This window comes from Trichosurus vulpecula, chromosome X, assembly GCF_011100635.1.
Source record: "Trichosurus vulpecula isolate mTriVul1 chromosome X, mTriVul1.pri, whole genome shotgun sequence".
NCBI lineage: Eukaryota > Metazoa > Chordata > Mammalia > Diprotodontia > Phalangeridae > Trichosurus > Trichosurus vulpecula.
In genome coordinates, this window is record NC_050582.1 from 7,531,941 (window position 1) to 7,548,617 (window position 16,677).

Here is a 16,677-nt window from a genome sequence, read left to right on the forward strand (position 1 = left end):
TCCTTCTACAGATGAGGAAACTGAGGCCCAGAGATGGAAAGAGACTGGCTCAAGGCCACTCACCCAGTAAAGCGGCAGAGGCAGGCCTCTCGTCCTCTCCACGGTCGTGGGTCCAAGAGCGTGGCCTTGGCCGGCCCTTTCCTGGGGCCGCCTGCTTGGTTTGCGGCCCGGTTCCGGGGCTGTGGGGAAGGAGCCTCACGCAGGCCACAGGCTGGGGCCCGGCCTCCGCGCCGACTCGCGAGCTCTCGCACCTCCAGCCCCGCAATCCCGGGCCCGCGTGGTCCACGTGCCATGGCCCCCAGAAGCCACCGCGCGCGCCTTCGAGCGAGGCCCGGAGGGCGGACGGACGGGCGGGCGGGGGCGGCTTTAGGGCCCGGCCCGAGAGCCCGAGCTCCGCCCCGGCACGGCCAGACAGGCTCCGGAGAGAGTCGGGGGTTTCGCTGGCTCCGAAAGGTGGCCCGGGTGGGCCGGCCGGCCCGGGCTGCGCCGAGGGAGGGGGCAGGGGCGGGGCCAGAGGCTCGGCCAGGTGTCTGCCGGGGCGGAGCGAGGGCCCCGCCCTCTCGGATTACCTGGGGCGAGGGGGCGGGCCCGGCGCGGCTCTTCCCGTCTGGCCCCGCCCCCTTCTCCCGGGCTGCGCCCCAGCGCTGGAGTCGGGAAGTGGCTCTGGAAGCCCAGAGGCGGGCGCCTCCTCCTCCCCCATCCCCCCCGTCCCCGCCCGCCTCCCCCTTCTCCTCCCCCTCCGCCGCCGCTGCCTCCGTCGCCGCCGCCCTTGAACTTAGGCCACGGCCGGCCAGTCTGGCGATCCAGGGGCTGCATGGAGGGGCTGGCGATCCTCTGCGTGCTGTGGGCCGCGGCGGCGCTCTGTGCCTCGGAGATCGCAGCGGGTGAGTGCGGCCCCAGGGGGGAGCGGCCGGGCTGGACCGGACCGGATCGGATCGGGCCGGGCCCGGGGGCAGAGGCAGGGCCGGGGACACCTTCGGGAGCCGGGCTCCCGCGGGGCCACACTCTGGCCAGCCCCCGAGGCGGGGGACTTGCCTAAACTTGTGGCCCGGGAAGCCCGTCCTATCCCCTTACCGGGGATCTGAAGCCGGGAAGTTTGGCGACGGCCGGGGGAGATTAACAGTCTGGAGGGGGCGGTGCTGGGGGCGCTAGGGGCCGGCGGGGGATGGGGGGAAGAGAGCAATGACCACCCCGTCGCCCCACCTCCGCCGCTGAGCCGCGCTCCAGCCTGCGCCTGCCTTTGGCGGCCGCCTGGATCGTCGAGGGCTGCCGCAGGCAGGAGTCCACTTTGGTCCCTGGACAGGCGGACAGAGGCTGAAAGGGAACGACAACCTTTCACACTCTCCCTTTGGTCTTTTAGTATCTCCTTGTTGACTAAGCTTTGCGTTGTGGATGGTTTAAGAATCGAGAAAAAAAAAACTCAGTTATCACCAGGTTTCAAAAAAAAATTGAAATTCTCTTTTGTACACTGGCTTGAAAACCTGTTGATTAACCAGTATCTATACACTAAGCGCTCGGCAATCTCACTGGGGAAAAAAGATTCAGAAAACCATATGATTTGGGGTCTTAGACGAACTTTAGGGAACATCCAGGCTGAACTCCCACATTTTACGAGGAAGGAAGCTAGAAGCCTAGAGAGAGGAAGACACTCGCCCCAGTGCCTACTAACAGCTAAAATTCAAACTCAGGTACTCCAAAACCAGACCCACAATTCCCTCTCCATTGGCCTATAGGATGATGAACTCACTTGTCAGTCACGAAGCCGAGTGAGTGGGTGCCACAAGCCAGGTTTCTTGACCGGGTGATTTTGTTCCACTATCAAAGCTACCTCCTAAACACAAGGTCCCCCTCAAGACTGAGTACAATCTCCATCTTACAAATCTGTTGGGTTCCAAAATTTGGTTTGTAATTGGCGGTTTGGGATTCAGAAGAATGATACGAATGATGGTTAGGTTTCCAAGCTGCCTCGGAGGTGCAGGTGCTTGGGCAAGGCTGAGGCCAGAAGGTAGGAAAGCTCTGGGGTGGCCTCTGGCAGCAAAATTGGGCAAAGTGGTTCATTGTTTCAGTCGTTTGGGGTTTCTTTCTTGTTTGTGTCATTTTTTTTTAGTTGTGTCCTACTCTTTGAGACCTCCTTTGGGATTTTCTTGGTAAAGATGCTGAAGTGGTTTGCCATTGCCTTCTCCAGCTCATTTTACAGATGATGAAACTGGGGCAAACAGGCATAAGTGACTTGCCCAGGGCCACTCACCTAGTGTCTTAGGTCAGATTTGAACTCTGGAAGTGCACTGCCTAGCTGCCTTGGTGTTTTGTGTTGAATTTTTTTTTAACAAGCTGCCAAGAACATAGTTTCCAGTAAAAAGCAATTGATGAATCTTGAAGTAACCACAGAAAGCTTCATGGAGGAAGAGGTATTTGAGCCAGGCCTTGAAAGATGGATGGACTCTAAAAGATGGAAGGAAAGGAGTGTTTTTCAGGTGAAGGAAAGACAGAGAATAAAAAGGCCTGGAGGGAGAAATAAGCCTAGTGTCTGGACGGTGAGGAGGCTGCTCTGGCCACAGCAGAGCATGGGGGAAAATAATGAGATGTTAAATAGGTAGGAAGAACAAGCCAGACTTGATGTAGGCAGCTAGGAAACATGGAGGCTTTTGGTAGGGGAATGATATGGTGAAAGTAATGTTTAAGGCAGATTCCTTTTTTTTTTTTCGTGTGTGGAGTGAATTAGATGAGGAAAAGACCACCATCTAGAAATATGTGATTAATTCACATGTGCAAATTGTCCTGAGATCATAGATTACAACCCTGCCAGCAGGGGCCATGTCTTTTACATATTTCTGTCTCTCATAGTGACTGTCTTGGTGCTTTGTATATGGTAGGAACTTAATATTGTGTCAGATGCACAAATGGAGAGGATGGTACAAATACAAGAGATGTTTGAATGAAAAATGGACAGGACTTGGTTATTGACTGAAGGATAGAGAGAGATGAGTCAAGGTTATAATTATTCTTCACACTTATGTTGAGCTTTTTACCAAAGACTTTTCTCAGAAAAGCCCTGAGAGGTAGGCAGTATACATAATAAATAGCATCCTCGTTTTATAGATGATGGAGCTGAAGCTCGGAGAGATTGGTCTTACAACCAGCGAGCAGCAGCCCATATTAACTCCAAGCCCAGCAAAATCAACACTACACCCTGTCTCTGTAAGGCCACAAAAGAATGCCAAGGTTTTATCTCTTCCCAGAAACCCACCTCATTCTGTCAGTGTTACTAGGTGTTCATATAGGAGAGACTAAAACCTGGGAGTTTGGAGGAAAGCTCTGGAAACTCTTCATAATCTCAAGAATAGAGAGTTTGGTCGTTTGTAATATTATAGTCTAAATAAAGGATTATTTTTCCTTCTCTAAACTTGGAACCCAAAGTTTTTGTTTTTCTTGTTTCTTTGAGAGGCAACATGGTGTAGTCAAAAGAGCATTGGTCCTTGTCATCAGGAAGATCTGAGTTTGAATCCTACCTTCAACAGTTGCTAGCTGGGTGACCCTGGACTAGCCACATCAACTCTCTGAGCTTCCTCTTCCTCGTCTCTAAAATGACTGGGGTGTTTTCATTAGTGCTAATGGCCCTTTTAGCTCTGAATCTGTGATCCTCTGAGGTCAGTCAAGGCATCCAGACCACAGATCCTTGCTACTAAAGAAAGTTTTCTGGGCAGGATTGTAATTCTTTAGTCTTCTGGGAAGTTGGAAAATTTCAGTGTCATTGAAAACTGAAGTAAATATCAAGAATATATATTTTTCTACCAGAAGTAAGTGATATTCAGATTTAGACCTTTAGCTTGGGACAGCAGAGATAAGAACCTAGACTTTTAATACTTAGACTGGGATTATAAATCTGGCTGCTTGGGGGAGGGGGAGAGTACATAAGACAAAGATTAAAAGTTTTTGTTAAAGATACTCAGTGAAGTACACTGGAAAGAGCTGGCACCAGAGGGGTTGAGTTCAAACTCTTCTGATGCTTACTGCCTGGTGACCTTCATGGCCCTCAGCGTCTTCTTCAGTAAAATGATGGAGCTGAACTAGATGGCCTCTGAGATCCCTATTATTTTAGTTCAAAGGGAGTTTTCTCTGCTCCTTCTTCCCACCCTTTCAGTCTGGCTCCTGATACCATCACTCTATTCTTCTTTTTTCCCCCGAATTTCAGTCCCCATGACCCCTCTGCCAAATTTACCTCACATAACATGTTAATTTGTATCTCTAATACAGTGATTTCCACAGTTGTGTTAGTACAGCATTGTTTTGTATCATATTTGTCTATGTACACTGTAAGCTCAGTTAGGCCAGGGACTGTATCTTAACTACATTTCATATCTCTCCTAAACCCCCCAATCTAGTACAATTCTGTGTGCATGTGTGTGTGTGTGTATAAATTGTAGCAGATAGAGCATTGGACTTAGAATTAGAAAGACCTGGGTTCAAATTCGGCCTTAGAGCCTTAGTTAGTAGTTGGGAAGTCACCTCAAGTCTCTAAGCCTCGGTTGTACTCAGTAGCCTCCAAGGCCCCTTCCTATGATTCTGTGAATTGCTCACTCCTCTCATTTGATCCTCCATCCTCTCCCGAGACACTTCTGGCAGTGCCTTTTGTATGACTCCTTTGCTGGCTTCTTGTCCTCCCCTAAGTTTTTATCCCAATAATTCTTTTCTCTATAGATCTTTCCTCCTTTTATATTTTGTTTATCTATTGCAGATAACATTTGAATTTGTATTTCTGCCTGAGCTCCAGTCCTCAGTGTCTACCAGCATGTTGGACATAGCATCATGGCTAGCCCCACTGGCATCTCATACCTCACATGGCAAAAATTCATCGCCTCTAAAAATCTTCCCTCTGCCTAGCAACTCATTTTGATGGTACCATCATCCTCCCAGTCACCCAGACTCAAGCACTTGGAATCATCTTTGACCCTCTCCTCTCTTTGACATTGAGACTCTTTTAAATGCCTCCTAACTGGCCTTCCTGTGTCCAGGGGCTCCCTTTCACACCAGTAATCTTTGTGATGCCCCACCCTGACCCTGTCACTCCACTCTTCCAAACTTGTCCAGGGCCTATTATAAAATAAAGTATAACCTTCTGATCCTAGCATTCAAAGCCCTATACAACCTGATTCCAACCTTCCTTTCAAACCTCTCAAATCCTTTTGTACATTCCCTTTTCTACCATTTCACATCCCTGTCTGGTTCTGGCTTTCTCCGTGCTTAAAATGGAGCCACCTCAATGGCTCAACCTCTACCTGTGGAAATCCTTCTTCCCCTCAAAAGTCAGCTAAGCTGCTGTCTTCTTGGTGAAGCCTTCCCTGGCAGGCCCTCCCAAGCCCCCCAGTGGCTTGTCCTCCATTCCCCATGGACAATAGCTTGAATTTCTTATTTGTGTCTCCGGCACAGGGAGTACAGTCATAAGTTGCAAGCACTTGATGTTAGAATTGATGTGAATAGATGATGTAAAAAATTAACAGGAGAAATGAAAAAAAAGTATAGAAATGCTTGTCAGCACGGCCACAAGTTTGAAAAAGAAAGCCATGAGACTGGGTGATACCTCCGTCTAATATAGAACTGGCAACGATAGAGCCAGTCATATTATTAGAGAGTACAGAAGTGAGCTCATCATGGCTGAAGCAGCTGATTCCTTTTCCTGGGACAATGAAAGGGGCACAAAGTACTTTCTCCATTTCCTCGGGTGAGCCAAAGCTGCAGGTGCACAATTAATCTGAGCAAATTGGTGCTTTCCAGAACTACAGAGTGCTTTATAAATGGTTTCACAATTGGGAGGGGGGCAGTAAGGGAGAGGGGGGAGAGAGAGATGAGGGGGGTGAGAAAGCCAGAACCAAAGTAAGTGCTGCTCCAAAAGCTATTAATGGTCATTAGGAAAGACTTACTAAAAACACAATTGAAAAGGATTCTTAGTTTCACTAAGCCTTAAGACAGTAGGGAAGGAAAAAGGAAACAACTGTTTATTAAGTGCCTGCTTTGTTCCAAGCACTGTACAAATATTATTTTGTTTAATCCTCACAACAACCCTGGAAGGTAGGTGCCATCCTGATTCCCATTTTACCATTGAGCAAACTCAGACGGACAGAGGTTAAGTGACTTGGCCTAGAGTCACACAGCTAGGAAATGTCTGAGGCCAGGTTTGGCACTGTGTGCACTGTGGTGCCCCCTAGCTGCCAGTAATAGCCTGACTGAATGTGGCTGCTGAAAATTGAGGTCTGTGTGGACTCCAGATAGAGGGTGCTGAGGCCCTGAGCTAAACTATGGTCTATATTTTCTATACATACATACAAATGAAAAAATTCAATGAGGCATCAATAATACCAAGAGATAATTGGTTAAAAACCTAAACAGAAGACTTTTCTTATGTTTGGTTTGAGCAGAAGCCCAGCCCCCACCTGTGACCAATTTCAGCATTTCCATGGAGAACCTCTGTACGATTCATTGGCAGTGGAGTCCTCCTGAAGGTGTCAATGCAACCTGTGAGCTGTGGTATGATAGTCAATTGGGGGACGACAAGGATTCAAGGGTAAGTCTTTTTGCTATTTATGGCATTGCTAATGCCAAATCAGCATCAAGAATTCTGCTGAAATGTTAGGTAAATTAACATCTCAGATTGGTTTGGGATTTCTCTTTGTGCATCTTCAAGTTACAATTCAAACAGAAATATTGGGAAAATGGAATATCTTCAAAATCTGCCCATTGACAGAAGAGCCAGGTGAGAAATCCCATGTGTTTTTGTTTCACAAGGTTATAAGAAGTATTTATGGGACGGATGTGGAATGCAATTGGTTTTTCAAAGTCTTTCATTCCCATTCCATCATACAAGTGCGTGGTGCCTTTATAATTGTTCATAGAGATTTCACACCTTTTACATCATTTTATATGATCAGCAGTTCCCACTGGATAAGTTCTTGCCACACAACCAGTTAGAATGAATACAGGCAAAAGTCAGTTGCTTCTAATGAGAAGCTGTCTTAACTTGCACAATAAATAGGGCAACTTTTAACCTCTCTCTTAGAATTTAAGTGAGGTTTTCATTACACTTCAATATTTCAAGGATGAGTATGACAGCATATGTATTACTTCCACTCATGCCAACAGCAACACTTTAGTAACTCAGTAAACAGTCTTTCTGAGGGTCTATGCCCCCAAAATTCATCCCCTGCTTATCAACGTGGTAAGGAGCCTCATTTTCACCAGGTGGGTCTGAATAATTTCTGGTCTATTATGTTAACTTATCTGATCCAGCCACTTTCTTTCCCCCAAGCTGCCAGTGCCCTAGACCTTCCATAGTGTGAGATTGTGTTTCTGTTTCCTGTTGTTACCCTTAATGTCTTCAGAATAGGGCTTTAAGAGATTACTGAGAAAACAAACTATATGTAATAAGAGATTCATGGCTTCCCATATAACTTTTTTTTCTATCGTACTTTCTATATAGAAATGTTTAAGACTAACCCAGGAACTACATGAACATAATTATAAAACACTTTTTATGCAAACAAAGTCAGATTTCAATCATTGGAAAAATATTACTTGTTCATGGGTGGTCAGAATCAATATAAAAATGACAGTTCTACCTAAACTAATGTACTTATTCAATGCCATCACAATTAAATTACTAAAAAAAATTTTATTGAGCTAGGAAAAAAAACCAAAATTCATTTGGAAGAACAAAAGGTCAAGAATATCAAAGGAATTAATGAAAAAATGTAAAAGAAGGAGGTTTTGCAGTCCCACATCTTAAACTGTATTATAAGGTGGTAATTATTAAAACTATCTGTGTAGCAAAAACCACACTGGCATACCCAGAATGGCTGCTAGCACAAGTTCTTAGATCTGCTTCAATAGGAAAGACAGCTGTTTAAGAGGTCAACCATCCTTAATTACATTCACCAGTTCAGGGGAAAAGTCAGCACCCTGAATTTCAGAGAAAATACAAACAGAGAATAGAGACCAATAGACAGGGCTTCTAACCATCTGAGAAATTAGCACAGATCCAACTGTCTGACCAATGCTATACATACATAGTTACCAGTGAGAGAAGCACCAACATCTGGGTTTTCAAAGGGGAGGGGGTCCTTAACAGCTACAGAGACAGAAGGGGAAATGACAAATGTTGCCGGGGAATATGGAAAAATTGGGACACTAATACATTGTTGATGGAACTATGAGCTGATCCAGCCATTTTGGAAACAATCTGGAATTATGCCCAAAGAGTTATAAAACTGTTTATAGCCTTTGACCCAGAAATACCACTAGTAGGTCTGTTTCCCAAGGGTGATCAAGGAAAAGGGCAAAGAACCCATATGTTCTAAAATATTTATAGCAGCTCTCTTTGTGGTGGCAAAGAACTGGAAATGGCTAAACAAGTTGTGGTATATGATTGTGATGGAATACTACTGTGCTGTAAGAAACGATGAGCAGGTTGATTTTAGAAAGAGTTGCATGAAATAATGAAGAGTGAAATGAACAGAACCAAGAGAACATTGTATATCATAATAGCAGTATTGTTCAAAGAATAACTGCGAATGACCAAGTTATTCTGAATATTATAAATATTCAAATTAACTACAAAGTACCTATGAAGGAATATGCTATCCACCTCCAGAGAAAGAACTGCTAAAGCGAAGTATGCACAATATAGTTTTACATACATACATATACATACATATATCTGTGTCAAATGGTGGTGGAGTGTAGAGGGTGGGAGCGACAGTTTGGAACCTAAAACATAACCCCCCAAAAGAAAATTTTTTAAAAAGGAAATTACTAAGGAGTAATATTAATTAGTGCCCTTCTGTAGCTTGCAAAGCAGATTGATCAGTATTTTATGTTGTTGTGAGAAGGGTCTCCTGGAGGCTCTACCTATCCTGGGCTGCCATCATAAACAAGATGTTAGTTGATAAGGGTTTGAGGTGGACCAGGAACACTGTTTGCATTTTCCCAAGGAACTAAAAGCATCACTCAAAACAGTGACGCTACAATAATGATATAACAATCTTCCTTGAGGGAGAATTGATATTTGGGGCTGGGAGCAGGGTGGGGGGGACACACCATACTATAAACCATTTATTCCAAAGGTTGGCCCAAATTTGGTTACACAGTGGCAATTGACTCTACCTTTAAGAAGTTCAATGGAGTAAGCTTATGTGGTCCTGGATATTACCTCTATAGTTAGAGCCTGATCATCTAAATTCAGTCATGAAAAAGAAGTCATCTTTTCCAGAGACAAAACGGCCTCAGTGGTCCCTCTTGGCAGACAGGTACCATTGATACCTTGACTGTGTTGGGGAGAAAGGCAGATCCTGGAGCCCTTGGGTGAGCACGTGGGTGGTATCATTGATAATGTCATTACGTTGTTGTAGACAGTGTGCTGGGTTAATAGATGGAAAGTGTCTATTTGCAACCAAACTTTAAAATACTTGAATTCAACACCTAATGTTGAAAATACTTAGAAACAATCTATCCTTGACATTTCCCAAGGTCTTTACATACCACAGTTATATGTGTTTATTGAAATGTTTTGTATTTTTTATGTATCTTTCCCATATCCTTGAAGTATAATTAAAGCAACAGGCAGTGTGACCCTGTGTACATTGTATCACCTCTCAGCACCTGGGAAATCCTCCAAGACTCCAAGTTGAAAAGCAGTCTCTCATTAGTTGTGACAGAGGCGATGCCATCATGGGGCCCCACAAGTAAAACGCAGTTCACTTCTCAGTTTGGACATTGTTTTCTCACTTGTATTCTCTTCGAAGGATATAATCATGCTTTTTGGGGTTTTTAACCTTAGGCAATCAGTTTAAACAACTTTCGGACTGAAGAAGTGGCTCTAAATGAAAGAATTTGCCTCCATGTGAGAACACAGTGCAGTGTGACGAGCACGAATCCTAGCGATGCTGTAGAGATGTGCACTGTGCCCCCAGAAGGTAAAATTATCTACAAAATAGGGCTAATCCAGCTTGGAATCCTGGCAATGGTCAAGCGCCTGCGAGAGAAGAGGCGGGGAGCCAAGGCCCAAGACTTACAGTTCAGGACCTAGGCGGGGCCAGAAAAGGGGCAGGAGGAGATGGAGGAGGTAGGGTATAAGCAAGTCAAGCAAAGGGGTAAAGGGCCTCCTTGGGAATTTGTGGCCAGCAGTGGCTGACTGCTGCAGAGACAGCTCATGGAGGATGAGGGCAGAGGAAAAGCCACTGGATTTGGCTTGTCATTAATGACCTTAGAGAGATGAGTTTCAGTGGAGAGGTATGAGACTCGAGGAGTGAATGGGTGATGAAGAAATGGAAACAGCCACTTTTACAAGAAGTTTGGCCTTTGAAAGAGACACTAGAAAAAAGCCAGTAGGTAAAGAGGGGACAGTAGGGTCAAATGAAGGGGATTTTTAAATTGGGGAGGATTGAGCATTTTTCAAGGCATCAGAGGAGAGAGGTTTGTAGACAGGGGAGATACATCCCTTCTCCTAACAGGTCTTCCTGCCTTCAGTTACTCCTTTCTCCATTCCATAAAGTACTAGAATGATCTTCCAGGTACTCAGTTCTAGTTATGTCATTTATCTACCCAGAAGCTTCCAGTAGCTACCCCAGTACCTACATGATAAAGTCCAGACTCATGATCCTAATATTCAATGATCACAGTCTTTCCCCCGCTTACCTGGGTTGGACTTGATGGCCTATCAGGTCCCTTCAAACTCAGTATCAGTCAATAACCAAAAGAAAAATCCAAAAAAGTTAATGTAATCTTGTACTTCATTAAGAGAAGCATAGTGTCCAAAATGATGGAGGTGACAATCATTCTGTTCTTTACCCTAGTCAGACCCCAACTAGACTATCTTGTTCAGCTCTGGCCTCCACAGCTTAGAAAGGAGTCTGATGAGTTGGAGCAGATCCAGAGGAGGGCAACTAGGAAAAGACTCATTATTATTCAATTTAATGGTTGTGCTGTGTAAGGCTTAGAAGGACCTGGGCTGTTTGAGTTGTAGTTGAGAGGGCTTGGGGAGACATGATACCTGTCTCCGAGTATTCGCAGGACCATCTTACGGAAGCAGGGATTAGGTGGGTTTTATTTGGCCTTAGAAGGCACAACTAGGCTCAGTGAGTAAATATAACCTTCCTCATTTGAGCTATCCTAGGGTTGAGTGGCTTCCTCAGGTAAGAGTGGGCTCCTCACTGGAGATCTTCAATGACAGACTAGATGGCCACTTAGGTATACTAGAGGAGAAGCGTGTTCAGTTTTGTTTCAGACTAGCTGGCTTCTGAGGTTTTTTCCAACTCTGAGATTTCATGAAGCTATGAACCTTTGTAGAGAGAATAAATGCACATTGTCCAGGCTTCCTTGGTTCATCTATCCTCGAACTGGTTTAGGCTGAACTTTATTAACTAGGTGAAATTGATTTTCAGCACTCCCAGCTCACCCTTCACTCCCCCTCCACCTTCATATCTCTTATGCTGTCTCTTTTCTCTCTGTTCTTTCTTACCTCATTACCCCAACTGCTGCTAGCTCTAGACCATCCCCCACCTTTATGTAATGTCCAACCATTAAATGAGACAGTTTGTACAAAAGCATAATATCCTCTAAACCCCAGATATAAGCATCATAACTCTTAGTAGCCATGTACCCTTGGGCTGGACATATAATCTCCCTGGGCTTCATTCAGCTTCCTCATCTTTAAACTGAGGAATTTGGACCAGATGGTCTTGGAGGTTCCTTCCAGCTCTGATCTGTAATCCTCTGAGCTAACAAATGAAGATATTGGACTCTGTAGTGTCTCAGAGGTAAACAGCCTGTGATCATATTTATGGTAGTACTTTCAAAGCTTATCAGGCTTAACTCGAGGCCTTTCTAGCCCAATCCCACACATTAGTGGATGCTGTTATGTTAATGGGCGAGAATGGCTTCTCCTAGGTTTGCATTTTAACACAATGACTTAACCCAAGGGATTCTACCGCCAGGGCCCTAAGGGCTGGTGGTGGGCTAGTGGGACAGATGCCATTCAAGCCAATATATGTTTTTTAAGTACTTGCTATATGCCAGGCTCCATGCTAAGCCCTGAAAATGATGATCCCCTTTTTAAGGAAGTTGAATTCCCCTGGGGACTTGTAGGAGAACATGTGCACAGATAAGCATGATGTAAGCGGGCAAAGAAGAGGCAGGCTTTGGAGTCAGTCCAGCAGCATTTAGGAAGTGCCTACTCTGTGCCAGGCACTGTGTTAAGTGTGGGGGATTACAAAGAAAGGCAAAACCAGGCCCTACCCTCAAGGAGCTCACATTTTAATGGGGGAAGCCACGTGCAAACAGCTATGTACAAACAAGAGATACGTATAGGATAAGTTGAGGGTCTTCTCAGAAGGAAGGAAGACCAGGAAAACCTTCTTGTAGAACTTTAGTGGAGACTTGAAGGAAGTCAGGAGGCAGGAGAACATTTCAGGCATGGGAGACAGCCAGAGAAATATGGAGTTGCAATCTGGGGCCAGTGTCATTTGGATCGGAGGGGAGTAAGGTAGAAGAAGACTGGGAAGGTCAGAAGGAACCAGGATACGAAGGATTTTTTGCTAAACTTTCAGGCTTTCCTCTGTTGGAATACTGATAACCATTGTGAGTAGGAAGGGAAGAAGAGTCTGTGACCCTGGTGGGCCCTCCTGAGCCGGGTGAAGTCAGAAGGTACAGAAAAGGAGGAAGAGGGCAAACAAGACAAGCTATTTGTGACTGGAGTTGAGGCTGACATCCCGTAATTGGCTTTTACCCTTGGGTCTGAGTACAGAACACTAATTAATAAGAAGAAATAAGAGCTAACATTTCTATGGGGCTTTCAGGTTTGCAAAGTACTTTATATATATTATCTCCTATGATCTTCCCAACAGCTCTAATAAAGAGCCTTTTCATTTTATGAGGAAAAGTGGTAAGGTACCTGAGGGTGTCCTGGTTGGGGATGGTGGGCAGGCAGGCTTAGGACGAGGGAGAGCCAGAAGTGAATCAGCTCTTCTCCCTTTTGGGAGAAGGGGGGAGGCAGTGTTCTAAGACACCCTGGCCTCTGGTTTTCCAGGTGACCCGGATTCTGCTGTAACAAGACTGCAATGTATTTGGTATAACCTGAGCCAAATGAATTGTACGTGGCTCCCCGGGAAGACGGCACCTCCTGACACAAACTACACTCTGTACTACTGGTAAGTGGGGCTCAGCAGTCCTGGGGAAATGACAGGCTGTGCATGTGTCTGTGAACTGGGGCCCTATCCAAACAGTAGGAAGTGCCCCCCCACCCCAAAGGCGATTTCTAGCAGATAGTGGGAATGCAGATGGGAGCTAATCTAAGAGACATATCAAGGGAAGGAAGGGTGGGAATTTGTAATTGGATTTTGAGGGAAAGAAAAATGGTGATCCTAAGATTTCTAACACGGGAGATGAGATGAGAAGAGTGAGGAGGGTTCTGCCAATGACAGAGATGAAGTTTCGGCAAAGGGCCAGTGGGAAGGAAGGGAGAATGTTGGGTTTGAAGTACTTGTGGGCCGTGCAGGTGGCAGTGGCTGCTAGGTAACTGTAAATATGGGGATGAGAATAAAGAGGAAAAGTCAGAGGCAGACTTGGGGGAGTCAGCAGCAGAGAGGTGTTGGTTAAAGGAGGGAGCGAGGTACCCAGGGATGACACCAGAGCCAAAGGTTCAGGACTAGGCTTTGAAGGCTGCTCTGGGAGGAAGGACAGTGACCAGAAGAGGAAGGGAAGGAGGAGAGCTAGGAAAGTGAAATACCATAGACGCCAACAGAGGAGGAAAGGCTCCAGGCTCTGGAGGCTGAACTCAGAAGCAGCACACAGCATGGCTCCCTCACACTTGGCTTCTCTTCTGTTGCCCTTTTAAGCACCAGCTGTGTGCCAGGCACTGTCCTAAGGCCTAGCCCTTGCCTTCAGGGAGCTCCCAGGCCAGGGATGGGGAACCTGCATCCTCAAAGCTACATGTGGCCCTCTAGGTCCTCAAGTGTGGCCCTCTGAAAGGGCTGCACTTGAGGACCTAGAGGGCCACATGTGGCCTCGAGGCTGAAGGTTCCCCACCCCTGTCCCAATCTAATGGGGAAGGCAACCTGTAAATCCCTAGCTACACACAGGCTATGGACAGAGTAGGTGGAAAGGGGAGAGTTATTTAATGAAGTAGGGCATGTTGGTTAGTGGGAACTCTTATGAGTGAATAAAAAGCTGTGCCTTGGCCAGAATTTGACTCTCCACTTTCCACTGTAGATTCTGTAGATTCTTCCTAGTTGGAGATCAGAGAGCCCTTGGGCCAGCTGGTTCCTGATGCCAGCATCCTCTCTCATGAGTGGAGGAGATGCTCTTAAGAAGCTAGAAATGCTAAACTTTCAGGCCTTCCTCCACTGGAGTACTTATGGAAGCTCATTCTAAAAACAAGTTTCAAGAATAAACTTGCCCTTTCTCACAGTGCATCTTGCTTTCCATAGATGTATACCTAAACTTAAGTCTGTCCTAGATTTTGAAATTTCATTTAAACCATTTACAGAGTGGGTTGTCTGCATTTCTCTGCCTTGCAGGTACAGCACTCTGGAAAAAAGTCTTCAGTGTACAAACTACTATACAGAAGGTCAGCTCATTGGCTGTTCTTTTGATCTGCTTAAAGAAAAGGATTCAGGTTCCGAAAAAATTCAGATAATGGTCAAAGATGCAGCTGGAACAATTAGACCCTCCTATAATATCACTTTCTTAAATTCTGGTAAGTTACACCTCTTAAAAGTCTGAGAAAATAATTGCTGCTCAAAGGCCTTCATTTCATTCCTGACATAAGAATTAGCCTCCTGTATCAACAATCCAGCTAGCAGCTGCTGTGAGGGTGTAAAGCCAACAACAGCCAGCTCACAGAATGCTGCAAGCCCAGGTCCTTTTCATCTGCTTTACTAAGGGGTTAACAATGTTACTTTAATCCAGCATACAAATATCATTTACCTAGTTCAGGGGAAAAAACCAGCACCCTGAATTACAGAATAAATACAATTCATAGTTACCAACATCTGAGTATTCAGCCTGGGAGCTCATTATAAAGGCTGGCTCAGAGTCACATGCCACTCCTGCTGTGGCTCAGAGCTCCGAGTTAGAACACTAACCTCTGTTTTTATATATCCTGTTCAGGGCCCCGACCTCACCCAGGCTGGGCATTGAGAAGTTCCCCACCCCCATATCGCATCAGATACAAATCAATGTCTCCCAATTGTCTCAGTGCTGAGAAATACGAAAACATCCCACTTTATCTGCCCCATTCAAACAAAGGCCAGGATCATTAAAGGTCAACAGCAAAAAGTCCCACCTTAATTACTATTACTCCTCCACTGACAAGTAGGCCAGACTTCTTTAACCCACTGCTTGGTAGATCCTTGTTATGTAGGGATGGATCCCTTAAAGGAGATGACAGTCCAGTCATGGACTTGGGATCATCTCTGCCTGCCACGTAATTAAATAATGAGCACATACATCATTGAACAGAAACTGGGAAAGTTCAGCATACACTGAACTATATTTGAACAGGGACCCCCAGGCCCAGTTAAATGATGGGCAGTAGAGTGGGGGCAGCTACTTTGAAGCGAGCACCACCTACTGCTCATTCCCAAATATCCATGAAGGAAAATCTGTGTGGGAGCCAAAGATGGCCCAGCCTGAGGTCTTAGACATGAAAGTGCTGCTGCCAGCCAAGTGAGTCATCATGCTGGCTCAAAGCTCAAGTCAGCCTTTTCTTTCCATGGATATTAATGGTAAAAGAAAAGAAAGTCTTTGGCTCCTAATGGCTTCAGATTGTTTTCTCTTACCTAAAAGTGCTCCCCACTAGTGAGGCACTCAAGCATAATCAGAGCTGACTGTTTAAACCTGGATGGGCTAAGAACCAAACCCGGGGTTTCCTGATATTTTTATTCTTTGGCTGGTCACTAGCACGATTGTGTGACAATTGGGAAACTGTTTCTCCTCTGCGGCCTTACATGTCTCCCCAGTATCACATGGGCCGCATTGGAGCATAGGGTTGGATACAGACTTGCTTAGATATGGACCACATGTGCCGTTTTTCAGACAATCCTAGTACAAAGAGGGATGGGTGCCACCAGACATCAACGCTGAAGTGACCTTTCGGCATTACCTTGTATGTGCACACTGAGCCTAAAAGAAATCTGCAGTTACTCTGTATTCTTGATTTCATTTCTCCATTGCAGTGAAACCCCATCACCCCGTCATAACAGCCCTCTCCTTCCAGAATGACAGCCTATATGTGGAATGGGAAAGTCCAGAAAACTTCGAGAGCAATTGCTTAGTTTACCAGGTAGAAGTCACGGACAACAAGCCCGAGCTATACAGAGTAAGTTGGTCTGTGTATCTTCCATGTTGCTGGAGCACTTTTAAGCTTGCATTTCCTTTTAGATGATGATAACCAGAAACATAAATCAAAATGCATCTCAGTGTTGTACACTGCAGAAAGGCTGTCTGAAGGTGGGTTTGGTGGTTGTAATGGGGAAGGGACACAGTTTAAGAAGAGAGAGCAGGCAGTTCAGAGTTCTCCTTAAGTTGGGTAACATTAAGTAATCAAACGTGGTAGTGTTTGTGGACCTCAATGCACACTAATATGTCCCAGGGAGCACTGCTGAGAGTAACCTCGCTGGACCTGCCCCATTT

The 16,677-nt window shown here is 45.5% G+C and overlaps 1 protein-coding gene across 1 annotated transcript; it reads left to right on the forward strand.

Moving 5' to 3' along the window:
- Nucleotides 1-747: 747 nt before the first annotated feature.
- On the forward strand, nucleotides 748-16,363 carry IL13RA1 (interleukin 13 receptor subunit alpha 1; the record flags this gene model as incomplete). The annotated part of the gene is given in 6 exon segments (XM_036740090.1): nucleotides 748-884; nucleotides 6,414-6,559; nucleotides 9,827-9,962; nucleotides 13,073-13,193; nucleotides 14,562-14,740; nucleotides 16,221-16,363. Coding segments are annotated over 6 exon segments (795 nt in total), but the record flags the coding sequence as incomplete, so codon positions are not given.
- Between the last annotated feature and the right edge of the window lie 314 nt (nucleotides 16,364-16,677).